This window comes from Halichoeres trimaculatus, unplaced genomic scaffold (assembly GCF_033239565.1).
Source record: "Halichoeres trimaculatus isolate MK-OKI-2021-1 unplaced genomic scaffold, fHalTri1.1 fHalTri1_scaffold_1, whole genome shotgun sequence".
Classification (NCBI taxonomy): Eukaryota; Metazoa; Chordata; class Actinopteri; order Labriformes; family Labridae; genus Halichoeres; species Halichoeres trimaculatus.
The window spans coordinates 39,696,463-39,721,553 of record NW_027437179.1 but is presented as its reverse complement, the minus strand read 5'-3'; the positions used below and the strand labels follow the sequence as shown (position 1 = coordinate 39,721,553).

At 41.1% G+C, this 25,091-nt stretch overlaps 3 protein-coding genes across 7 annotated transcripts in view; 2 read left to right on the top strand and 1 right to left on the bottom strand.

Moving 5' to 3' along the window:
* Nucleotides 1–8,331, bottom strand: part of cenpp (centromere protein P) — a 132,957-nt gene extending 124,626 nt beyond the window's left edge. Inside the window, exon 1 of one of the 4 annotated variants that reach the window (XM_074673792.1) lies at nt 8,249–8,331. In XM_074673792.1, the coding sequence (XP_074529893.1) occupies nt 8,249–8,294 (46 nt within the window). In that variant the 5' untranslated portion in view covers nt 8,295–8,331. Of the gene's footprint in view, nt 1–421; nt 493–682; nt 810–829; nt 878–8,248 lie in introns of those variants that run through there. The other 3 variants (XM_074673818.1, XM_074673809.1, XM_074673801.1) reach the window with 3 other exon arrangements.
* Nucleotides 836–12,368, top strand: nol8 (nucleolar protein 8). 2 transcript variants are annotated; one of them, XM_074673716.1, is made up of 18 exons: nt 836–971; nt 1,620–1,767; nt 1,869–1,931; nt 2,030–2,108; nt 2,203–2,359; nt 2,467–2,765; nt 2,946–3,211; nt 4,710–5,983; nt 7,713–7,931; nt 8,086–8,208; nt 8,329–8,422; nt 9,393–9,531; nt 9,637–9,717; nt 10,156–10,463; nt 10,550–10,691; nt 10,894–10,955; nt 11,140–11,222; nt 12,052–12,368. In XM_074673716.1, the coding sequence occupies exons 1-18, from the start codon at nt 870–872 to the stop codon at nt 12,109–12,111; spliced, it is 3,699 nt and encodes a 1,232-aa protein (XP_074529817.1). In that variant the 5' UTR covers nt 836–869; the 3' UTR covers nt 12,112–12,368. The 2 variants fall into 2 exon arrangements, with proteins under 2 accessions (XP_074529817.1, XP_074529826.1); XM_074673725.1 differs by having other exon boundaries at nt 925–996.
* Nucleotides 12,369–12,619: 251 nt separating this feature from the next.
* Nucleotides 12,620–22,899, top strand: gpr37l1a (G protein-coupled receptor 37 like 1a). The gene is made up of 2 exons (XM_074673769.1): nt 12,620–13,424; nt 19,522–22,899. Exons 1-2 carry the CDS (start codon nt 12,816–12,818, stop codon nt 20,545–20,547), a joined length of 1,635 nt encoding a protein of 544 aa, XP_074529870.1. The 5' UTR covers nt 12,620–12,815; the 3' UTR covers nt 20,548–22,899.
* The last annotated feature ends 2,192 nt before the right edge of the window (nt 22,900–25,091 follow it).

Sequence of the window (25,091 nt, the reverse complement as noted above, 5' to 3'; positions counted from 1 at the left end):
ATCTGGGATTGAACGCTCTTTGTGTTTGTATTAGACCCTGTAGAACAAATTGTGTGGCGAGCAGTAAAACTGTAAAGGATGTCACACTGTTTTTTTATTGGAGACTGTCATGTCCCAAAGTAAGAAATGAATGTTTGTCGCATTGTTGTTGTAGTTCCTTAATAAATGGACGCCTAAATAAAAAAAAATCTGTAAATTTGACTATTTATTTAGCGTTCAATGTGTGTTTTATTAATTTGGTAGACTGTCATTAAAAGAGGATGACGACGACGACTTTGGGTGAAGTATTGACGTACATTGCATACGTGAAGAAAGACGTGTTTAGACATAGCCTAACGACTTTTGCTCGACTTTCTCTGATTAAATTTGATCGGAAGTATTAAATATATGAAAATAAACGAGTGTTATTCGGTTATTTTACCAGAAAATCACTTGTATAGTCACCACGCTGGGCTGTCTGGTTCTCGTTTCTTCAACCTGAAAACCCAAACAATTCGGAGCCTCGCGCGCTCCGGACTGTACCATTTTACACCTTTTACACGGGGGGAGAACTAGTTCTTTCAAGAACGGTTAGATAATTTACATTGCTAAAGAAGTGAAAATCACAAATAATTTTATATTTATGTTAAAATATACATGCAATAGTTTTGGTTTTTGAGAAGAAAAGCCTTGTTGATCAAACCTTATCAGAGCTAAGAATCTCAAGACCCCCCTTGCAGTCCAGAAATCTGCATGTGCCGAGGAATAAATGAATGTAAAAAGATATTAAAGGATTACGTGTGCATTTTTGACAAAAATAAGAAGAAAAATAACATTCAGTCATACATACACGCCGGGTAAGAATTACAAGAGAAAAAAAATCTTATAAGATGGCTTTTAGATGTTTCCGACCCGCAGCGGAACCGTTTGGTCTCACGGAAACAATTTCCGGAAAGGAGTTGAGACGGTCACAGCCCCGGACGGAATTAAAGGTAACACCGGCTGGATACATGTGAGGTAAACATTTGTTGGTTCTTTGGGTTGTTTCAATCGGGATTAATAGCTCCTGTTATTCAAACGCGATTGTACCACCAGTACATTTTTAAAGTAATTACTCTGGATGAAGTGTTTGGTCTTTGTTTACCGCTGAATTGTTCATCAAAAGATAAATAGAGGATCTTCAGGCTGTGTGGCAGTGAACATGTACATCTCATACTGACTTCTTTCAAATCTATGAATTGATCCCTGCTATAAACTCTATTCTTGTGAGGTTACTGTTACTGCTCATTTTAGTCACACTGTCAAAGAGAGATAATGTCGTTTGGGGATTTTGCAGACATTGGGATGCTTTTGCACTTATTTACAGGAACTTTATACGTAATTAGGAAGCAGATTTCTTGTTGCTGAATCTCATGTGAAAGTCACATTAATATAAATCCAAACACTTCTGAAATTTGCTTTCAAGTGAAGATGCATTAATTTTGAGCCGGTGATTTTGTGCATCAAGAGCAAAGGGAAAACAAAAACACTGAGGAGGGAAGATTAATTCATCAAAAATCTGAATAATTATAAAAATGAAATAGTGGAAAAACAAAAGGGGAACTAACAGATGCTTATTCTGTTGTTTGCTCTCCCTGTAGTTACTGTGTTGTTTTGGAAACGGAGCAATGCGGCGGCTCTATGTAGGAGGGTTGAGCCACACAGTCACCCAGAAGGATCTGAAGGATCGATTTGGAAAATTTGGAGATGTGGGAGACGTGGAGGTCCGGACCAGGAGAGACGATGAAGGTAAGGAATCTGTCATTCATCTGTAAAATGTCAAATTTTATTGGTTTTGAGTTTTCCTTCATATACTGCAAATGTTCTGATCCTTATCATTCCTCCTTCAGGTGTTCCTTACAAAACCTTTGGCTACATTAACATCGAGATTTCTGATGCTGATCTAAAGAAATGTGAGTGAATCAAGCTTCTGCTTCAATTCAACTGCTTTATATGTTTACTTGTGATTTTTTGTTCAACACTGTGGTGTGTGTGTGTGTTTCCTCTATAGGTATGACAGTGCTGAACAAATCCAAATGGAAAGGAGGAACTCTGCAGATTGAAACAGCCAAGGAGAGTTTCCTTCACAGGTACAATATACAGCCTCATTCTCCTTGACAAAAAAAACAGCTCTTTGTGAGATATAAAAAAAACTGATCCCACTTTGTGGGTTTTGTGTCTCAGACTGGCTGAGGAGAGACAGGAGGCAGAGGAACAGCGGCAGCAGCCTCGTGAAGCTGAGGACAAGAGACAGAAGATGTTGGTCTCTTTGAGTAAAGCTGGTGTTGAAAACTTCACCATGAAGGCTGCCGTACCAGGGACTGAAATACCGGGACACAAGGTCCAGATTTCTGTGATTCAGTCCTTTGAAAATCAGTGTCAGTGTGTGAAAGAAAAACCATGATGATGGAGATGTTGACAGTCTTCTGGGCGTTTTTTTTTTTTCAGGACTGGGTCGTCAGTAAATTCGGTCGAGTCCTCCCCGTCCTGCAGCTCCGGTGCCAGAAAGGCAGCAAAGCCCGAACCCAGAAGTACGACCCCTCCAAGTACAGCCACAACATCCGCAGGCTGGACAAGACCGCCGAAGACCCGTGCACACCTGTCACTCAGCTCACCTGGGAGATACAGGGAGGGGACGATGACATCAGCAAGAAGAGGCGGGGAGAGTTCCCTCCATTTGAGCCTTCAAGACCCAAAAAGAGTCGGACTGATGCGGTCAACTCCCACAATGCAGTGGGCAGAACCAGGTAACAATGTGGTATTTTACTTTATTTCTTTGGGATTCTTTAAGGCTTTTTATGGTTTCTTTCATGGTCTTTTGGTTCTGGGTGAATAATTCTGAATCTTCTACATCTCAAGGGCTCAGTTCTTAAGTTTTACATGGATTTGATTCAGTGCACATCATTTCTCTGATCTTCTGCTCTCAGATTAAAGCCCGCTATTGACCCCAACAATCACACTGAGCCTCATCGATGCGCCAACAGTTATGAACCAACGAACTACAAACCAGCTCAGAGGAAAGAGGTTTATCTTCCTGACAGTGATGCTGATTCAGATGAGGAAATCCGCAGAATGGTGGCAGCTCAAAGCTCCTCCCATGTTGCACTGGGGCAGGAGGTGGATGAAGACAACCTGGAAGTGGTTGGACTTGACTACTTGGCAAAAACTGGACGATCCCATCAGCTACGAAGAGGTGAGACTTCTTTAGCCGCTTTTCCACCAAGCAGACCGGTTTGGTTCATCTTGGTATGGCGCAAATTTTGTGGTGTTTCCTTTGACTTATCCGGGGTCAGATCCCCAAAAACTGAGACGAGCCGTCCCACTTTTTGGGACCCTTTCGTATGGGTGCCAGACTGAACCAATCCACTCTCAGAAGGTGGAGCTTTAACAGACTGTTTAGCAGACCGTTGATTGGTCAAAAGAATCGTCACTTACCCTGACAGGGCTGCATTTCTCCTGTTGTACACAGACTTCTCTGAAACAAAGCTTGATTGTTCTTTGTGTCAAAGAGCTACATGCCAATCACAGAGAGGACGAAATGCTGCATGTCTTCATCTGTGCTCTTTGATTACTGTGTCGCGTTTTTCTTCTTTGTTGGATTTATTAGCGGGGTAAACTGTGTCACGCTGCTACAGCGTCGTGCTATTGTTTAACAGCTGCGGCTTTTGGCATCCAGCTTACACGCCTACCACAAGAGGGCACAGTTTGCTGGGGAAACGCATACGGGATCAGGCTTAACTGTACCAAACCGTACTGAACCGGACTGCTTGGTGGAAACGCAGCTTTTGATATGGGTTGGCTTGGTCAAACCTGGTCCTGTTTGTGCAGCTTTATGTCACTAAAACCACGTTTTCTGAAAACTCCGGCCAAAGTTAAGATTTTGGAAAACTCCAGTTTCATGGTTTCGTGTAGACGCCGGGAAGCAGAGTTTTTGCTTCTCAAACTTCACATTCTGAATGATGGAGGTCCATCCTGATTGGCTGGCACGGGTTTCACGTCTGAAAAACTCTGCCAAATGTAAGTTTTACATGCTTTGAGCCGCACTTGTCAGAGGATTTTTACATTGTGGACAAAAGTAATTTTAAAAATGAATGAAGGGGGATATTTATTGTTGAAAATACAGAGTACCCACAACTGCTGTCACATGAGATGTGACGATTCTTTCGACCAATCCATGTTCTAGTGCCACCTTCTGGGGTTGGATCAGTACGTCAAGCACCCCATCAGAAGGGTATCAAAAAGTGGAATGGTACGGGGCGTTAATTTTGGGACCTCTTCTGGTTTTAGTCAAAGAAAACAAAACAAAATGCATGCCATACAAAGTGGAACTGAACTGAACCGCCTGGTGGAAACGGGGTTTTTGTCTGAGGATACTTCTAGAGGATCATCTTTTTGTGCTTTTTGGTCAAAATTTCAGACGCAGGTTTGTAAAAACTGTTGACAAATAAAACCACAACTGTCTCAGATTAAGGGTTGGTACAAAACTAAAAACAAAGGATGTGTTTTTTTTCTGATTTTGGTGACTAAAGCCTTCAAATCATGATACCTTCTCTCCCTGAGGAAGCAAGATTCTTGTTTAACTATCTGTGGTTATGTCTTGGAGTTTTGTCCTTATTACAGGAGCTTTTAAAGTAAACAAAGAAACACTTCTTACAATCAAAATACTCTTAAACACTCCTTTCTTTTCCCAGATGATGAAGAGAACGACTACGACTCTGCAGACACAGACGAACTCCTCGCCTCCAAGAAACCTTTATCTACAAAGGAGACTCCGCTTTCTGAAAACCACCTCTCAGGAAACAACACAGGCAAGAAGAGAAAGACGAAGGAGAAGACGAAAAACGCAAACGAGGAAGAAGAGGCTTCATCAGATGATGAAGATCTTGTGAAGTCCAGGAAGCTACAAACAAAGTCGACACAGGAGAGGAAGAGTTCTCAGAGCCAGAGTACGAAGGTGTCAGCTGTGCCTGTTGTCGAGTCCTCCCAGTCTGAATCAGACAGTGATGAAGAGGAGGATGAGAGTGATGAAGATGAGGAAGAGTTGGAATCTGTAGATGACTCTGATTCTGATTATGAAGCCATGTTTTCCAACGTCACCCATCTGGAGATCTCTCTCGCTGATCTTCAGAGGATAGCTGAAGAATCTGAACAGACCTCCGAGACTACAACTCCCAGCATCCTCGGCTCCTCCTCAAAACAAGGAACTACACCCAAATCTGCTCCGAAGAAAGGTACGACACCTGACGAAATCCTGGCCTCCATCATGGCCGATGACAGCAGCGATGAGGAGCAGGAGAAGAGGAAAAAGAAGAAGAAGAGGAAAGCGCTCGTGTCAACGTCGCTGCTGCCGGCCTTTCAGGGGACGAGAGCGATGAAGGAGGGGTCAGAAACGGAGACAGAGGCCAAAAAACTGAAGCTGGACTCTGAAGCTCCTGAAGTGAACATCAAAGAAACGGAGAAAGAGACTTCAGAGAGCAGCGAGGAAGAAGAAGACAGTGAGGAAGAAGATGAAGAGGAGGAGGAGGTGATTACAAATAAGGCTGCTGAAGGAAACTCTGAGAAAACTGAGACGAGTTCTTCCTCCAGTGATGATGAAGAAGAAGAGGAGGAGGAGGAGGAGGAAACAAAATCTGGTCCCACTGTTCTTACAAAAGCAGCAGCAAAGGCCTCACCTTCATCCTCCAGCTCTTCCAGCGAAGAAGACGAGGATGAGCAAGAGATCGTTTCTGCCGTGAAAGCTGCTCCTGCTCATCAAAGTGAGCCCTCCTCTTCGTCCTCCAGCGAAGAGGAGGACGAGAAAGAAGAAGAAGAGAAGCCCGCTCCTCCTCAGAGGGTGCCGTTGGGATCGAAGGAGGAGGAGGAGCGGCAGAGGGAGGCGAACGTTCGGAGGCTGGCTGCCCTCCAGCAGAGACAGAAAGAGACTGAAGAACATAAGAAGCTGATTCAGGGAGCTCTGGCCAACCTGGTGAGTTCACGCCACACACAGCTGAGTTCAGAGCAATCGCTGAGTCAGAGCGTTTCTATTTAAAGACAGAACGTTTCTCAGGTCGTCTCCTCTAAAACGAGATGTTTGACCACGAGTTTCATGTCAAAGAAAAAACGCTGTGAGTTTTCTCATGCTGTGGATACAGTTTTCGTTGCTGTTTACCACCGTTGAAATACAGATAAATGAAGAAAAAGGAAACCGATTTTAAGATACTTTTTAAATTCTTCTCAGGCAAGTTTTAAACCCTTTTTGTGGCATTTACTTTTGACTAAAAGTGGGACAGGTCCCCTAATTACTTACCTATACTGTCCCACGTTTTGGTACCTTTCTGCTGGGGTGCCAGCCATACTGATCTGACCCTAGAAGGTGGAGTTAGAGACACTGCATTTGTTTGGTGAAAACAATCATCACGTCCTGTGTGACAGCAGTAACAAAGAACAACACATAACACTGCCATGTTTAAATCTCTAGCCGACCTTTCAACAAATTTCTAGATGTCTGCCATTGTTGCTCTTTGTTTACTGTGTTGCACCGCTATGGCATCACGCTCTTAGATTGCTGACGCGGCTAACCACATCCAGCTTACAATCCCCCTATACCTGACCTGCTTTGTGAAAATGAGGCTTTCGATTCCATTCTGACAAGATTTTTGGTTCCATTCTAATCTGCTTCGATTTTTGGTTCCATTCCATTCTGCCTATATTTTTCTGGTTCCATTCCATTCTGCCTAGATTTTGGTTCCATTCCATTCTGCCTAGATTTTGGTTCCATTCCATTCTGCCTAGATTTTGGTTCCATTCCATTCTGCCTAGATTTTTGGTTCCGTTCAATTCTGCCTAGATTTTTTTGTTCCATTCCATTCTGCCTAGATTTTTGGTTCCATTCAGTTTGGTGTAGATTTCTGGTTCCTTTCCATTCTACTTAGATTTTGCTTTCATTCTGTTCTACTTAAATTTTTGGTTTCTATTCCATTTTATATATAATTTTGGTTCCATTCCATTCTGCTTAGATTTTGCTTCCATTCCGTTCTGCTTAAATTTTTGGTTCCACTCCATTCTTCTTAGATTTTTTTGTACCATTCCAGTCTGCATAGATTGTTGGTTCCATTCCATCCTGCTTAGATTTTTGGTTCCATTCAATTTTGTGTAGATTCTGGTTTTATTCCATTTTGTTGAGAATTTTTGGTTCCATACTGCTTTAAGTTTTCTTTTTTGCTCTATCTTTTTGTTTTCTACTATTCTGCCTAGCTCCATTCCATTTCTTTTGGTTCTCTTCTGTTCTTTTGATTCTATCCAATTTTTTTTAACCTTTTTGGTACAGTTATGTTTTAATTCTAATCTATAAAGTCCTGACATAATGTGTATACTGCAGCCATCAGTCGTCCCTGGTCTTGTTTTTGCTGTTATAGCTTTTTTGGGGTGGGGTTTACCAACAGGAATTCCATATCTTAAAAACAGGAAATCAGTTATTCAAACATTATGTCGCTAAATTTTGAAGTTCCACTTCCCATATTGAAAAGTTTTACAAAAAAGCTTTTCCTGGCAAAGTGATTACTTAAGAAATATGGCTCTCTATACTGCCGTCATTTAACTATCCTTAACTGAAACAGATATTGGTCGTTTGAACAAAAATGATTTTACTTGTACCTTTTAAGAATCACCAGTGGTCTTTGAAGTTGTTTCTAACACACATCATTACTCACCGTCAGGATGGACCTGCCAAAGGAGGAGCAGGGAAACATATCGTCTTTGGCTCAGATGATGATGATGATGATGATGATGATGACGACAATGATGATGGTGGAAAAAAGGAGCAGGTGACCTCTGAGAACACAACGTCAAAGAAGACACTGTTCCAGGACAGCCAATCAGAGGATGAGGCCACAGATGATGAGGCAGCCAATAAGAAGGATGCAGTTAAAGAGAAGGTGAGTGAGAAATTAAAAACCTGCTTTGATAAGAGGAAGAATTAATTAACTACCTGTATGCTAATTTAAATGTCAACTTTATTCATTGTTATTCATGTGGCAGGAAATTAAACCCTTAATCAGCTGTTGTTTAACTCTGTGTGTGTGTCTACAGGTACATCTGAAGTCATCTGCTCCTCATCTGTTCAGCAGCAGTGAGGATGAGGAGGAAGGTGATGAAGAGGACAGCAGCAGGTTTGACATCCGGCCTCAGTTTGAAGGTGAAGCAGGACAGAAGGTGAGAGAACGATGTGTTGCTGCTCCTTTCATATCCTTACCTGTTCCTGTAAAATCATACTGTTTACAGGAGTCAGTTGCCCTCATGTTGTTTTTTGTTGTTGTTGTTGTTGTTGTCCAGCTGATGGAGCTGCAATCTCGCTTTGGGGCAGATGAGCGTTTCAGGATGGACTCACGTTTCTTAGAGGAGGAGAAGGACAAAGAGGAGGAGTCAGGTGAGATTAACAGGATGGGATCAATCTGACTTAAAGATTCACATCAGGGACATCACTCATTTTTTGATTTGTAGGAAAAATTGTTTTAAGTTTTATGTTCCAACTGTCTAAAGTTCGCGGGTGGCTGGAGCCTATCCCAGCAATCATTGGGCGAGAGGCAGGGTACACCCTGGACTGGCCGCCAGTCAATCGCAGGGCTGACACATAGACAGACAACCATGCACGCACACACGCACACCTAGGGACAATTTGGTGTGACCAATTAACCTAGTAAGCATGTTTTTGGACTGTGGGAGGAAGCCGGAGAGAACCCACGCATGCACGGGGAGAACATGCAAACTCCACACAGAAAGACCCACCGGTCGAGGTGGGGATTTGAACCGGTGACCTTCTTGCTGTGAGGCTGCAGCGCTAACCGTTGCACCACCGTGCAGCCCGCGACCCTAAACAGGATAAGCGGTATAGAAAATGGATGGATGGATGTCTAAAGTTCTTTTTTTTTTTTTTTTACTTTTTGCTAATTCTTTTCTTTTACATTTTTCAAAATAAACATTTACTTACAATCAATCAATCAAGCCAATGCAATAGCTTTAAAGGAAGGGGTGTTGTGTTTTTCTTTTTTTTAACCTTAACCTTTTTACTGGATTGAAAGCTGAAAAAAAATCTCTAATTTAGGTCTTTGTCTTTGAAAACCTTCATTTCAGTTACTGTTTCTTTAAGAAACTTCAAAGCACTCTAGAACTCAGCATTCTGGAACCTTACTCATCACATCAACTCAGCTTCTGTTCCTTTAAGGAACATTAAGAGATTCCGGAACCCAGCATTCCGGAACCCTCCTTTCATTAATGACACACTTGTTCTTTCTAAAAATAGACTTAAATTTGCCAAAAGGTCTAAAACATGCTAGCGGTTTTTTTAGTGCATCTCTTGCTTGATCCGGTTTTGAATTAATCACCTATTTGTGATTCAGAGATTAAGAGGAGTGTCACAGTAGACGACGAGGCTCTGGAGGAGGAGAGGAAGAAGAACTTGTCCATCCTGCAGAGCGTTCTCGGCAGCAGCCAACAAACCAGCAGCAGCAAAACAGCCGGCAAGGCCAAAACCTTCAGGTCAGCAGCAGCAAACAAACTTTACCAGTCTGCTTCAGACGTAACGAGGAATCTATGATATTTAATGAGTTTGAAATCCTGAAATTTGAGTATGTGTGTTTGCAGAGATGTCTCAGCGTTACATTACGACCCCAGCAAAGAGGAACACGCTGCGTTCGAGACCAAAACAGAGGAAACTAAAGAAAGGTAGGAACTCTGCAATCAATTACTACTACTCCTTCTTTTTATTATTTAATAATTATCGGGGAGATACAGATTCTTCTTTCAGTGACACTTGATTCAAGACTTCGTGTTTGGGGTACCATGTTTTTGACAACAAAAATCTGATCCAGCTATTCAAAAACATCACAATTTAGCAAAAATCAAAGGCGCCACAGGATGTGCTAATCAGTTAAATTACAAAAGCTTCTCACAGGAGCTTTAAATCATTAAATGCTCTCTTATAATCTGGTGATGTTTGACGCTTCCACGTCTTATGCACTACATACTCAGTGTTGTATATTCATAGTAGATAGAAAATATTAGGGGACCCAGGAATGAGCCATGTGGCACACCACAAAACAATAGCAGTGATATTTAAACCACTTTTTAGTGAAACTTCCTTGTGATCTGATGTTTTTACAGCAAAGCAGCCAGGAGGAAGAAAAGAGAGGAGGCACAGAAGCTTCCGGAGGTTTCAAAGGAGATTTATTTTGACGTGTCTGGTGACCTGAAGGCCGTGTTTGGTGCGTCAAAGCCTGAGGTCCCTGAAAAAGAAGAGAAGCCGAACTGGGACCAAGAGGAAGAAGAAGAGGAGGAAGAAAAGAAGGATGAACAGTTGACCCTGCTGTCATCTCTCCTCTCAGCTGATGGAAGCGCAGAGAAAGAGGAGTCGTCTGGGTTCAAGTTCTCTTTCTTTGGGGGCGACGCAGAGACAGAAAGTAAACAAACAGGTAGGTTCAATCTTTGTTTTTTCAGACCGTCAGAGGGAAGATTGGTTTTCACAAGCTATGAATTTCTCTTTTTCTTTCTCTTTCAGAGGAGTACAAAGTAGAGAGCATTCAGGGACCAAAGGTGTCCTGGCAACAAGACCCACGTTTCCATGACAGCAGCTCAGAGGAGGATGAAGACGAGCAGGAAGAAGATGAGGAGAAGACCAGCATCGCTGCTAAAACCACAGAGTGAGAAAAAGAGAATATGGCTTCAGATTCATTCAAAAACTGAAAGTAGATGTAGAAATGACAACACGTGTCACCTCTAAGTCACATGCTGCTGTTTCAGAGTGAACTGAGGCCTTCAAAGAGGATAAAGTTGGTTCAGAAACACATTTCAGTTCGAATAAAACTCATTGGATCGTGCTTTTTTCTGTGATTCTATCCCCAGAGAGGAGACTCCTTCAATCTTTGATCGATTCTTCTTCTTCCCTGAAGACAGCAGACTGACAGGTGAGATGAAAGCTGCAGAAAAGGATGTTTTATTGTCTCCTTGCTCCACTCTCATCCTCATCACCTGAATTTTTTTTCTGTCACTTTGTTGCACATTGGAGGCTGCAGGTTCAATATTTCATTAAAAAAGATTACAGGAAATATTTTCCTCAGAGTTAGTTCATCTGTCTCCTTCCTCCATCAGAGGGGCCCAGGTTGTTCTGTCGTCCCGCTCACCTGGAGGAGCAGAGGGAGCAGTGGGAGGAGACGAGGACTGCGCTCAGACAGGTACACGGGAACTGTACTAAAGATATTAATCACAATAAATCATTTTTTTCAAGCTTTCAACCAGACTTAAAGTCTTTTTAGGCTGTTTGTTTGCAAGTTATTGTTGCAAAAGGTACTTTTCAACCAGAAGTACCAGGAACTTTTATATCCAGGACTCCAATCAGGGGATATATGAGATATATAAGTAATTGCGCTATGCTGCCAGACCATTAGAGGGCAGCAAGAAGGAGACAAAGCTCACACAATACCGATTAGAAACATCCAGCATTTAGATACTGGTTCCTGCTGTCTTAACTTTAGTTGCTCAAACGGTTCCTGGTTCCTGGGAAATGCTTTTACTGTTGAAAAATGCTTTAATATGTTACTTTATGTCATCAAGTGAAATGGAAAGAACTTTTTTCTGAGACAGTTTTCTGTGCCATAGTTCGTTGATCCAGGTCCCAGTTTCATGGTTGCTACAGTTCAGTTTCTTCATTCAAAAAAATAGTGACTCTTAGTTCTTGGCCAGATTGAACAGTACCCCATAACAACTTTATACTACTTTACATGACTTGCAAACTCTAAAAATGTACACTCACACATCTTGCAATGCACTTCGAGCCAACATCAGGGGTTTTATTTTTGAAAAACAGTTCCTCACTTTGATGGAAACAAATAATTTAGCTACAATTTTGACCTCATTAGGCTTTTTTTTTTTTCGATTTCGTGCTACCAGAAGCCCACAATATTGTAGCAAAAAAATGGCATGTATGCATGAATATAATGAGCAAAATAATGAGGTTTAGTTCAGATTTTTGCAACGATACTGATATTTCTGTCCTGTCAACAGGAGTACCGCAAGAAGCACAAGGACGCCCGCAGGAAACTAAAGTCCTCTCAGAAAAGTTGAAGAGTGTGGGAGTTAAGAACTGGAAGATGGCATATTTTTTCCATCTTGGTGCCATGTTTTCTACCCCAGACTGAATCCACTCATCAGCAGGACGGACCCTTGATATCTGCCAAAGACAGACTTTCAGCAGAATTCAACATCATCAGTGTTTGATTTCTTTTCAGTTTAAATACAGACATATTTTGTGTTATGAGCTTCATATTGAAATAGAATATGGTTTCTGCCAGAATTGTTAAAAATAAAAGAATTAATTAATTGTTCAGGGTCACTTTCATTACACAGTGTGATGTTCATCAGTTTCTAGAAATATAACTTTAATTAACTTAAAATAATACAGACAGTTTTTTTGTTCTCTTATGTTTTGTACATTCATAAGTGGTTTCAAACCAGTTTTGGAAACAAAAAAACGAAAGTAGTCCAGATTTCTGGGATTTAAGTCCAACTATTCCGTGTTCCGCTTTCTATTTTATTTTGAAATTATGACCGGAAGTCACCCTCTATTGTATTCCCTCCATTGAAAGTGATGAATAGACTTTGGGTGAACAACAAGTGCGGACTCCAAACTTCTCCATCAGGACCAGACGGCGGTGGGACCTGCCGATGAAGTAGTTTATGGACGGTTTTGGATCAGGAGTCGGATGTTTGTGTCGGCACATGTCGGTGATAGAGACAGATAACACGGAACAGCTCGTTCAGCGGTAAAAATGAGTCCGGTTTTGTGTCTTTTGCTTCTCTTTCTGCGGACTGTGGAGCTCCGTCACCTCCAGGCAGCCTCGGAGCTATCAGGGTCTGATCGGGCGGGGGATGCTGGGTCACTGGGGACAAAGGAAAGGACTTCTCTGGACCGGGTCGAAAGTTTTAAAGTTCTTAACCTGAAGAGAGTGGCCCGGGGAGCCAAGGATGGAAGAGATCCACACCCACCGGGCAGCCACGGGCACCCGCGGCGGTTAGACGATCCGAGCGGGTACTTCACTACACCCCGGGTCGATCGGCACGCCTCCACCCGGCAGGGTAACTCCTCGTCGGGGCTTCTGAACCCACTGTTCCCGGTGACCGACGGGTCCTACTGGGCGTACGCAGTCATGCTCCTCGCGCTCGTGCTTTTCGCCGCAGGTATCGTTGGAAACCTCGCGCTCATGTGTATAGTGTGGCATAACTTCTACCTGAAGAGCGCGTGGAACTGCATCCTGGCCGGCCTGGCTTTCTGGGACTTCCTCGTGCTCTTCTTCTGCCTTCCCGTGGTCGTCTTCCACGAGCTCACCTTGAAGAGGTTGCTAGGAGACCTGTCATGTAGGCTCGTGCCTTATCTGGAGGTAAGGCGGGAAAGTTGAAATCCTGGGCAAAGTTTTTAAACGGTTATTTTTCTTTTGTTTCCTTTTTTTTGTATTTATTTATACTTTTATTTTTCTTTTTTTGTTTTCCTTTTCACCCTTATCGAAATAGCTTGTTTAAAAAAAGTTTAAAGGGTATGCAAATGTTTAAGTATTTGTTTTGAATGTATATTCATACTCTTGTTTCTTGAAAAATACCTTAGAAATCTACAACTTTAGTGTCAAAAAAAAGAAAAAGGCTGGTTAAGAACAGTAAATACCCAAAAAGGAGGTATAAAAGTCATATTAGATTATGTTAAATAAATCCAGACTTTAAATTTAGCTTTAATTTGATACTGGTTCAAGTTCTGGTCAACACCCAATACAACATTTAACATTTCGGTCAGTTCATTTTCATTTACCCAAGGACTTTTATTTAAGTTGGTGTAATTAATTATTTATTAACCTTTTTTCAGGTAATGTGGGGTCTCCTGGATTTTATTTTGACTACAAAGCTAAAACTTAGTATGAATCAAACTAAAACTACAAACAAACAAAAACAAAAAGATATTTCACTGTTTCCATCTAATAAATATCAAACATGATGTTTTTAAATGTCTTGTTTTGTTCAGTGGCGACTAATTTCTAGTAATAAAAGAGAAATAGACTTTAATTCCCTTTCACTCAAGATGCTTCAACCAAAGAATGATTTATTGATTGATATTGGTTAAATAACACTTAATCAGTTTAATTTGGTTAGTGTAATGCACTGTAGAAAAAAAGGAGGAGAAAAGAGGACCAACCACTGAGCTGAAACGCCTGAAGTGTTTCTATTTATCATCTCAAACATCTTGCAGACAGAGAAGTCAAACAGTTACAACAAACCACTTAATGTGTTGATGAATTATCGGTCACCAGAGTTTACGCTCATGTTAAACTCACTGTTGACGTTTTCCAGTTTGATACAGACACATTCAGCTCTGTGATGAATGGACTGCTTGTGTCTTGGTTTCTGTTCGGCTTCAGACTCAGAGCAGTCTTTACTCTCAACAAACGTGCTGTTATGGTCTGTTTGGCCTCTTCAGCTGTCTGTTCTGAACCACAGGGGAGGCTGGCTGGGCCCCACATGAAGGGACAGTTCTTCAGCCTTCAAGACTGAACAATGACGCACAGAGGGGACGATATGAGGGACTGAGATGTTGAGTTACAAATGCAGAGTGAAGAAAACTAAAGCTTAGTGTCAGCAATGAAAGATACATTAATTTCCTGAGAAAACTGGAGATAATTCTGGCATGGGGCGCATCTTAACAACAATAACATTGATAAGTTCCTCATTTCCTATCGGATACTTAAAAATGTGATTATGTTGTCCAAGTATTAAGTGATTATACTTTTCACAAGTTTAACATTAGTGTATTTTTAAGTCCTTTTTAAATTGATCTTGGGGAATATTCTAATAATATTGAGACACTGGATATCTGATCTTTACGAGCTGTTATACGTTAATATCACAACAAATATGGTCTAAATATTCCATGTCTTATGTAATAAATGTAGGAAATGCAATACTTTACCTTTTGTAAATGCTCAAGGTCCCTCTCCAGTCTTCAGAGGAAACTAATGTATTGGTTAAATTATCATCCCTGGATAGATCAGTTCAATATGCATGCACGGGAGTCAAGAAATTCACTTGCAGTGCTCAATTAATTGATGAAAAACTATTCAAACATTTAGCACCCATGCTAAACATCTATTTTCAAAACAAACTGATTAAGCACCAAAGGCAAGATTTTAGATTCCAACCTTGTTTTTTTCTTTCTTAAATTTTCTTTTTTAAAATTTCTATTAATGATTCAAAATGTCTCTATAAAATGACATTGTTGTACATCCTAAAAAAGTAGCAACACAAAATGAAGCAAATAAACAAACAGCTAAGAGCAATATATAAAAATGTTGAATATTAGGGAAGTATGAACATAATTCTGACTGTAGTACCCAGTACCGATTTATATAAAGTCAAAGGGTACCATGTTTTGGTACCTAAACACATCCTTGTGACTGCGAGAGTAGAAGAGTAGGCAATTTTCCATGCTGGACATGAACACATCATTTTAAGTTTATTCAATGCGAAAAAAATGTGTTCAAGTGAAAAACTCTGATATATATATAGGAATGGGTACTGAATTAGGTACTTTTATAGATACCGCCCGAATTCTATCAAAAGTACCGGGTACCGATTCATGAAAATTCAAAAGGTACCATGTTTAGGTACCTAAATACATCCTTGTGACTGTGAGGGAGTGGAAGAGTAGGCGATTTTCCATGCTGGACATGAACACAGCATTATAAGGTTATGTATTGAAGAATAAATATGTTAAATTGAAGAAAATATATATCATCAAACAAATGGATATTTTTTACCACAAAAACACAAAAAAATACAGAAATTTGGTACCGTTGAGTACCAGTACTGATTGCCAGGTACCGGGCATCGGTACTGTATCGTTTCAAATGTAAAAGGTACCAATCCCTACTTGAGGGGACAGTTATCATACGTTAAAATATTATCTCTGGATGGAAAGTTCAGTTCAATTGCAATTCTCAATTAATTAATAAATAAACAACTATTGAAATATTTACGACCCATGCTAAACAGCCATTTTCAAAACAAACTGATCAGCTTCAAATACAAGTTTTTCCATTCCAGCTTCCTTAAACTTTTTATCATCTGTTCCAATTTCCTCTTTGACAGCGAACAACTCGGTAGTGTTCAAAGCAAAACGTCCCTTCTTGGCTTCTGAGAACTGATTGGAAACAAACTGACGTTATTCACCATTTTCTGAAATTTTGACCAAATTGATAACGGATTCAGAAGACAATCCAGAAATTAGAATTTTTTATGTCAATTTTAATCCCCAAACCTTTGCTCTATAAAAAGTTAGTTAATGTGATATTTGCATGAAACTTAGCCTGAAGCCATTTATAACTCACTTTTTGTCTGTTTTTGTAAACACGTTGGCTTTTCAGTTAGAAGTAATACTGAATAAGGTTGTTGTGTTCTTGATTTGTCTCATAAATCTGACTAACTCACACAAAGATGCTCCAACCTGTCACCATGTTAGTTAAAGTCTTGTGCAGTCTTCAGCTTCATTTGAGGGTTAATTACCCTCACAGAGCGATGGTGTGGAGCTCTCTCAGCCTTTTGGTTTCTCATTGTTGTTTTCTCAGAGGCTCCATCAGTCTCTTCTTTCATTATGGACTCTGCTGGCCTGTTGAAACCTTGTTTTTTGTCTCTAAACCCGCTCAGTCCGCCCACAGAGCTTTTAGTCCCTGAAGTAGAGTTTGAGTCTTTGGTAATAACAGCTTGTATGAATCCGTCTTTAACAGGGTCAGCCCGCTGGCCTCCTTCTTTCTGCGCTGCTCACCTTTTTTCATGCTAATCAATGAATTAATTTCTTGCTAATTACTTAACGTTTTCTAAAGTGCTTTTTAGCAGATTCTGTGTGTGTGGTGTTGAAAGCAGGTCAGGCTGCCAGCTGCCCCTCTGCTCTGTTAGTTCAACTATTTTCATGCTAATCAGACCCCTCTGTTAATTATCTTGAGTTGTGTCTTTGCTTTTTGAGGTCATTAAGAGCCCTCAGAGGGAGGACACGTCTCTGTGATGATCGTCCGTGTTTCTGGCCCAAAATAAAGACGTTAATGTGCACGAGGCACCAATAACTGTCCCCGCTCTGCAGACTTAAAGCTGTTAAACAACATAATGGCTTTCTTTTTCCCTCTGGGGCTCCTTTTATTTCCCGTTTCTGTATTCTAAAGATGTTACAACCGTGGCCTTATTACTGTAGTTTTGGCTAATTTCCCTACAGGCCAGCGTAACAAGGCAAAGAAAAGCAGTAAATCTGTTCTTTAACAACAAAACACCTTCCTGTGCTCATTGGAGACCGTCTGCAGGAAGTCTGGGCCTGTCGGAGGTCTCACTTGTGCTAACAGGTCACGTCAGGAAAGAAACACCGGTGAGGAATAATAAAAGGAAGAAAGTACGAAGGACAAACTGCAGGGTAATCCTGGATGGAGATCTGTTATCTCAGTAAATAGTCATGTTTAATTAGATTAAGCTGTGTCGGAGGGTTTGAATTAAAGTCACTCAAGAGCAAACAGTGAGCGGGGTGTAAAGAAAATAAGCGATGAAGCGGGTAGCAAACATAGGAATAGATAAAGGTTTTGCAAACTGTATCCTGATTATTTTTCAGTCATTATAAATTTCAACGATGTTGTTAAAGGGACTAGATAGATAGATTTATGCCTGATTGTAATCCACAATTTGAAATGATATAGGTTATTTCTCAACACTATTTCTTAGTTGTAGTAATGCTGGACACTGGAGCAGGACTGTCAAAAATAAAAAGGATGTCAGAGCAGAAGAAAGTTAAACAGGAGCACGGGCTACAACACAAGTTAAGCTTTTTATGACAAAAGTCTTGGACAAAGAAAAGTAGTGAAAAAAAGAAGATCTGCTCTCCAAAACAAATGCACGCCTCTGCAAGAGTCACGTCTGTATGACAGTGGGTGATGGTGCTCATGGGAAAAGTCCTCACAGCATCTTTAAAGCAATGTTTTTACTTTTGTTGGCATCATGAATTGAGCCTGAATCAGGAGTCTGCAGCCTGAACTGAAAACGCTGTAGTAAGCATGCCAGGCCTGTAGTTGGCGCTTCATCTGTCTTGTCCAGAAGCAGCTTTTGGCAGATCTCCACTAGACATGCACCGATCGATCGGCCAGCCTTTGGTGCTTTTATTTTATTGTTTCAAAGGTAATGTTCCATGGTTTTCAATACAATAAGATTGGAACATGCTGTCAGTTATAATAAAATAAAAAATAAAAATCGATAACAGCCAAAATTGGATTTGGCAGGTCAGGCTTTTAAAACATTGGTGATCGGCCAGAAAATTGTGATCGGTGCACCCCTAATCTCCACTGAAGTAGAGTTGAGATAATAATCTGGTGTATTGGTGAATGCTAAGAGCAGAAGTAGAGTAAGAGATGCGCATTTTGTTCGAGACAGTCACAGATTGAGCAGCACAAGAACAACATGGTAGATCACGACGATCATAACAACAGTACTGTTGGACTGTTGTATGTGCAAAATGGAGCATGACGTCAGCGTTCCCACTGAAAACGTCAGCTTACTGTTTACATGGCAATGGTGTCGGCAGCGTTACAGAAAAATCCCACTCTGGAGGCTGTTTTCAAAAGTTTGCATTTTAGGTCGACTGAAATGCTGTTTCCATGTGGACACGAGGCTGAAACGCAACAACACTTTTGCATTTCACCCTAAAACCGTTGTCGTGTAAACTGCTTCTGAGGGTATAGGCTGTAAAAAAACGGACGTCATCTTGCTCGGCTCGAAGTGAGGTCGCCACAAAAACTGCTCCCCCTGGTGGCTGGCTGCAGTATAGGTTAAAAAATCCATCTCCCCAGTCATTCCAGATGGGCTGTGGTCAAACTTTAAAAAATTAACACACCTGGTAGAAATGTTTTTCACGTCTGACTGTTGTGGTGATTTGAAGATATCATTTGGCTGCCTTGTATTCAAGTCCTCTTTGTTCTGAAAAGTTTTGTTTTCATTAGTTATACAAGGTTAAAAACGAGGCTTTACGTCACGTTTAACGATGATTGACAGCTGCCGTTCTTGTGCATTTTTTTCGTGGATGGTGAAATATGCGGGTAGGTAGAGTCAAGAAGTGATTAGACTCTCAAAACTGAAGAAAAGAAGTGACGAAAAGAATAAAAATTAATTGATAAAACAAGCACTGTTTTCATTCATTCCTCCAATGATGGGACAAGATAAAGACATTTGTGGTAGTTTTTGCAACCAACAACAGCATCTAACCTTTGACGCCTTGACGCCAACACAGCAGGAGAATTCAGAAAAATGTCTTCATATTGCATTGTCAGATTTTTATCAACTCATAAGAAATTCAGACCTTATCTTTGGCTTGTAAAATCTTAAAATACAACATCTTTTTGGTGATTTTTCAGTTAAATGTGACTTGATCCTTGCTCTATTTCTGAGTTTTCCTTCCTGTTGTCTTCCTCCCAGGTGACCTCTCTCGGCGTGGCCACGTTCAGCCTCTGTGCTCTCAGTATCGATCGCTTCCACGCAGCCACCGGCCCCGCGCCCCTCCAGACGCCCAAAGTGGAGCCCTGCCAGTCCATCCTCTCCAAGCTCTCTGTGATCTGGGTGGGCTCCCTGGTGCTGGCGGCTCCTGAGCTCCTCCTGTGGCAGCTGGTTCAGGAGCCCGTCAATCTGAAGTCGCTCTCCTCCGGCCTGCACCAGAGTCAGCCGGCGGGATCTCTAATGGCCGCCTTAAGAGCACGGACTGAGTCATTTAAGGTGGACGTGTGTGTGCGGGAGCCGTCTGTGGAGCTCCCAGAGAGCATCTACTCCCTGGTGCTGACCTACCACGAGGCGCGCATGTGGTGGATCTTCGGCTGCTACCTGTGTCTGCCTCTGCTCTTCACTCTGGCCTGCGACCTGGTGACGCGGCAGGTGTTAGCCCAACGTGTGCCACAGAAACCTGCCGCTGAAAAAGTGACCAGCAGATGCTCCTCCTCCTCTTCTTCTTCTGCTTCCTCCACAAAGAAAAAGCAGCACGTGAGGGAGCAGCGTCTGCGCTCCACTGTCATGGCGCTCACCATCCTGTACGTCACGTGCAACCTCCCAGAGAGCATCTGCAACATCACGCTGGCGTACATCTCCGCCCACGTGTCCGCGGCGCTCCCGGCTCTGGTTCTGCCAGCGCTGAGTCTGATTGGTCAGTTCCTGCTGTTCATGCGGTGCTCGTTGACGCCGGTGTTGCTGCTGTTCCTGTGCCGCTCGCTGGGCCAGGCCTTCATGGACTGCTGCTGCTGCTGCTGTGAAGAGTGCCTCCCCGACGGAAACTCCTCCTCATCCTCGTCTGCGTCAACCACAGCCACCTCCAACCCTTCCTCACCCACATCCCCCACCCCGTCCTCCCTGACTCCCTCCAGCAAAGAGGAGGTGAAGAGCGTGTTGGCGACAGAACCAGCGGTTTGTCTGGAGAGAGCGAAAGACTCGACAGCAGCTCTCGGGACGCCGTGCTGAGGAGCAGAACTGCGTTTTTCACAATGACTGTTTCAGATTTTTACAACGTGGGTCTTGTTTTTGTAGTTTGATCATTTTTTCTGTCAGTTATAACAATGAAACTACGACAGGTTTGCTTCGACCAATCAGATCTCTTCTAGGACATGTGACCTCTTATTCCACTTGATGAAAACATTATAACTGATGAAATTATGAAAAACTACCAAAACAAAACCCAAGTTGTCACAAGTTAAAGTAATATCCTTTAAAGCTCCTGTGAGGAACTTGCCCCAGTTTGGCGCCCCCTGTGGACAAAGTTGTAACTCAGATTTCTTTGCTGATTTTTTTCTAAAAGTTTCTTTCTGTTAAGAAATATCAACCTGTGGTTTTAAATAGTAAAACATAGGGTTGATATATATATATATATTTTTTTAACAACCTAGTTATCACTGGGGGTGGGTATCGAAAACCAGTTCCTGTTAAGAATCAATAAGAAATGTTGCGATCCATCGATATCGTTAGCAGGGATGTCCCGATTCAATAAATGGATCAATATCGGTGCTATTTTTTACTATTTTTGGAGGATCATAGGATTTCTCTAGGTGAGCCAGTCCGATCCATTTTCACGTGTTTTCAGCACCGTCTCGCTTTACAGCTGCTGTAAATCAAGCCGTGCTGCGAACATGTCCGCTGTGTGGGACTACTTCTCTTTGGAAAGCAATGATAGTAAAATATCGGTATCAGCAAAACATATCATGAAAAAATCAGATCGGATCTGACGTCAAAAAATCTGTATCGGGACATCCCTAGTAGTTAGCCTTTGTGCTTAATGATTACCTTATGGATTCTTTGCATTACACCGGAGCTATTGGACCTTACATCGACTAACTATCTTAGCTTAGCAGTTAGTTAACATTTTCCAAGAAAAATGATTCAGGATTTTCTGCTTGAAGGTTTACTGAAGAACTGAGGAAACAAAGAAAAGTACATTACTATTTAACACCAGATTCCTATTCATTACATTCAACACGGTATAAATCTCCTCATTTACCAAAAACGATATATGCCAGCGGTTAGCATACATCGGTAAAACTTAAGTTTACAACAGAATATCAACTTTCATCACAGAAACATTTCACAATTAGTCTTTGTAGACCATACTGAGACTCTAAATCTCAAATGAAAGAAAAGGCTCATGGCTGGCTTCATAACTACAGCAAGGTTCCAAACAACTTAAACGATTGCTAGAACCACTCAAAGACACTAGATGGCCTTCTTCAGTCAATAACATACAACAAAACTGAGCACTAATGTCACATGACGTGCAACTTTTACTTATTTTTATATATTTACGTCCAGAGATATCCAAATCCAGTTACTAATTTAATATTAATTCACTCACAGTGTAACTTCAATCAAATGCTGTTGACATAGAAAACCTGTAAAGCTACTTTTTATACAGACAAAATTCACAGGAGGAAATTATGAGAGAATTGATAAAGAATTGGATCAATAAGCATAATCAATGATAGCATTTGGATGAATTGAGTCTTATCAATACTCTTCCCTCAGTTACCAGCCTGTTCTGATAACTAGCTAACAGGTTAGCCAATGACCGACATGTAATACAGATATTAATTTAACGTTGCTGACATTTCTAAACTGACTCGTAAGTAAAAATTCCAACAATCAGCTCAATTCATGAGCAAACCGGTGAATCGTCTGCATCGTGTTTGAGTTTTCAGACTTTAGAAATGACTGCCTGAGAATTCTGTTTCCTGTATGATGATCATTTTTTTTGTTTGTATGTCACAAAGCATAACCAACTTCAATATCCATCAGTTTCAGAACAAGCTAAAAACTCCTCACAGGAGCTTTAAATCCAGGACTTTACAAACCATCAGTAACAGAGTTACACCAGCGTTAGATGTTTGTAAAAAGTTTAGAGTTTGTCAGTTTGGTGGATTTAATCCTGATCTTGTAGAAGTTTTCTGTTTTTTTTAGAGAAACTTTTTACATTTTTATAGACATTAACATTTAAAATGTTCATTCAGGATATTTGTATTGCCTACTCTGAGTACTGTACTTGAGAGAAACACTGCATATCTGAGTTTAGGAGACGTTGAAGTGAATGTGTAGGTGTTATGAGACTTTTGTTGCAGCCTGCTGGGAACTCTGTGAGCTGTTTGTTTTTCTTTGTATGTTATCTCGTTTTGCTGTTCATACGTCTGACAGCAGGTTAAAAATAAGAGACACGATCATATCAGAAATCAGTCAATCCCAATTTGAAGCAGCCGACAATTCTCTGCAAGGTTTGGTTATTTTTTTACTTGTTTATGACTTTTTGTTTAGTAAAGTTTGGATTTCTTTAAATTTTTTTCTCATTGTGTTTATTCGATGCCTGGGTTTGAGTTCATTAAGGGCTTGTTTGTAGATGCACAACCTCATCTAAGTCAAAGTTTGGTTTATGTGAGTAAAACACAATTGGCGATAATTTTACACAGTTATTGACACTTTAGCCATATTTATGTTGATTTCCTTACCTCATTCAGCTCTCCTTTGTCTCAACTCATCTTTAAACATAAATCAGCCAAATGTCACAGCTTTGAACACTGTTGCTGTTCCCACATCCTCTTCAGGTGGAAGTGACTTTGCAGAGATCAGGAGCTTAGAAATGCTCTCTACAGCTCTGCTGGTGTGTCTGGATTGCAGGACAGGGATGTTGCTCCACTTCTCTGTCAGAGCTGGTTGGGGTCCAGCAGCCCCTCAGGCTAACTGTCATTATTTCCTGACTCTAAGGCCCTGTTTATACGACCACATTTAATCTGAAAACGCTAAAATGCAGCGAAAAATATCTGACTATATAACACCGAAACGTAGAGGGACTGAAAAAAGCTGTAGTAAGCATGCCAGGCCTGTAGGTGGTGCTATAACTGTCTTGTCTAGAAGCAGCTTCTGGTAGATCTCCACCGAAGTAGAGTTGAGCCGATCATCTGGTGTATTGGGGAATATTTAGTTAAAAGGTGGAGCAACAGATGCACATTTTGTGTTTCCACTGAAAACGCCGGCTTACTGTTTACACGTCAACGGTGTCGGGGCGTTTGCAGAAAAATCCCACTCTTGAGGCCGTTTCCAAAAGTTGCCGTTTTAGGTCGGCTGAAACGTCGTTTCCGTGTAAACATGAGGCTGAAATGCAAAAAACTAAAATCCCAAAAATCGTTGAGGTGTAAATGGCCTCTGAGACCAGCCTGAGATGGATATCAACCCTTATCTCACAGTGTCAACAGGCAGAGGGGAACATAAACTATAAAAACATGAAATTTTATCAAGTGTTTTTGTCTCATATTCAGTAGAAATTTCTTCTCAGACTTGATATGAGCCAGAGTCACCTGACCAGTGCAGAAAAATGTCTTATTTCAAGTTATGTGAAGACCAAAATGAGGTCTGAATCACTTTTACCAAGTGAAAAAAATCTGCCAATGAAACAATATAAAAGCTACTTAAGACAATTATACAAGTTTCAAGCAAAATTTCGGGCACATTTCTCTTGTTCCATTGGCAGATTTTTTGTTACAAGCAATTCAGACTCATTTTTGTCTTTAGGAAAACTGGAATCTCATCAAGTGTTTTTGTCTTATTTTCAGTAAAAATGTCTCTTTAGGCTTAATATGAGCCACATTCATCTGACCAATCCAGAAGAATGTCTTGTTTTAAGTTTTTTCAAGACAAAATGAGGTTTGAATTGCTTGTAACAAGTTAAAAAAATCTGCCAATGGACCAAGAGAAAATTGCTCAAAAATTGTTATTCCATTAGCAGATTTTTTTACTTGTTACAAACAATTCAGACCTCATTTTTGTCTTTAAGTAACTTGAAACGACATTTTTCTGGACTGGTCAGCTGAATGTAGCTCATATTAAGTCTAAAAAGACATTTTCTACTGAAAATAAGACAAAAACACTTGATAAGATTTCAGTTTTTTGCAGTGAAAAGGTAAAGAGGCTGGCCTTTTACCTCTTTGCAGACAGCTACAGGATGCCCACCTGTTGGTCAAGTCAGTCATGACCTTGTATGCGTAAAACTCATAAATGAAATAACTCTGAAAATGATGAGTTACGGCCAAATCCCACCAGATCCGTCTCTGCCCCGGCAGATCAGATACCAGAGCAGTGACGTGACGAATGCAGAGAGACAACAAGCCGTGCAGGGAAACCACCTAAAAACAACCAGTGACTTTCAAAACAGACCGTGTCAAAACCGACTCAGCGTAGAGTCCGTGTAAAGTCACTCATTAAACCCAGTGGCAGCATCATCTATCATCTCTTATACTGTCATAAAGAAATGGATTGCAGAGGTCTGTTTCAGGGTTTTATTAAATGTCAAGCTGTCACTCATGAGGCTGCAGAAAGTCAGACAAAAAGACGACACAATACGAGGGAAACAACAGAAACAAAGAGAGGAGGGGGGAAGGTTTTCGTCCACAGAAAAAGGAGGAATAATATTTTTTCCCAAATGATGTTTGTGAATGAACTCTGCAGACTCTCAGAGAGTCCTCGTCTGGGCTGAT

Coding starts and splice junctions, on each gene's coding strand:
- gpr37l1a (XM_074673769.1), top strand. CDS start 12,816: ATGAGTCCGGTTTTGTGTCTTTTGCTTCTCTTTCTGCGGACTGTGGAG. Junction 13,425..19,521: donor GGCTCGTGCCTTATCTGGAG/GTAAGGCGGGAA, acceptor TCTTCCTCCCAG/GTGACCTCTCTCGGCGTGGC.
- nol8 (XM_074673716.1), top strand. CDS start 870: ATGGCTTTTAGATGTTTCCGACCCGCAGCGGAACCGTTTGGTCTCACG. Junction 8,209..8,328: donor AAGGTGAAGCAGGACAGAAG/GTGAGAGAACGA, acceptor GTTGTTGTCCAG/CTGATGGAGCTGCAATCTCG. Junction 8,423..9,392: donor GGACAAAGAGGAGGAGTCAG/GTGAGATTAACA, acceptor TTTGTGATTCAG/AGATTAAGAGGAGTGTCACA.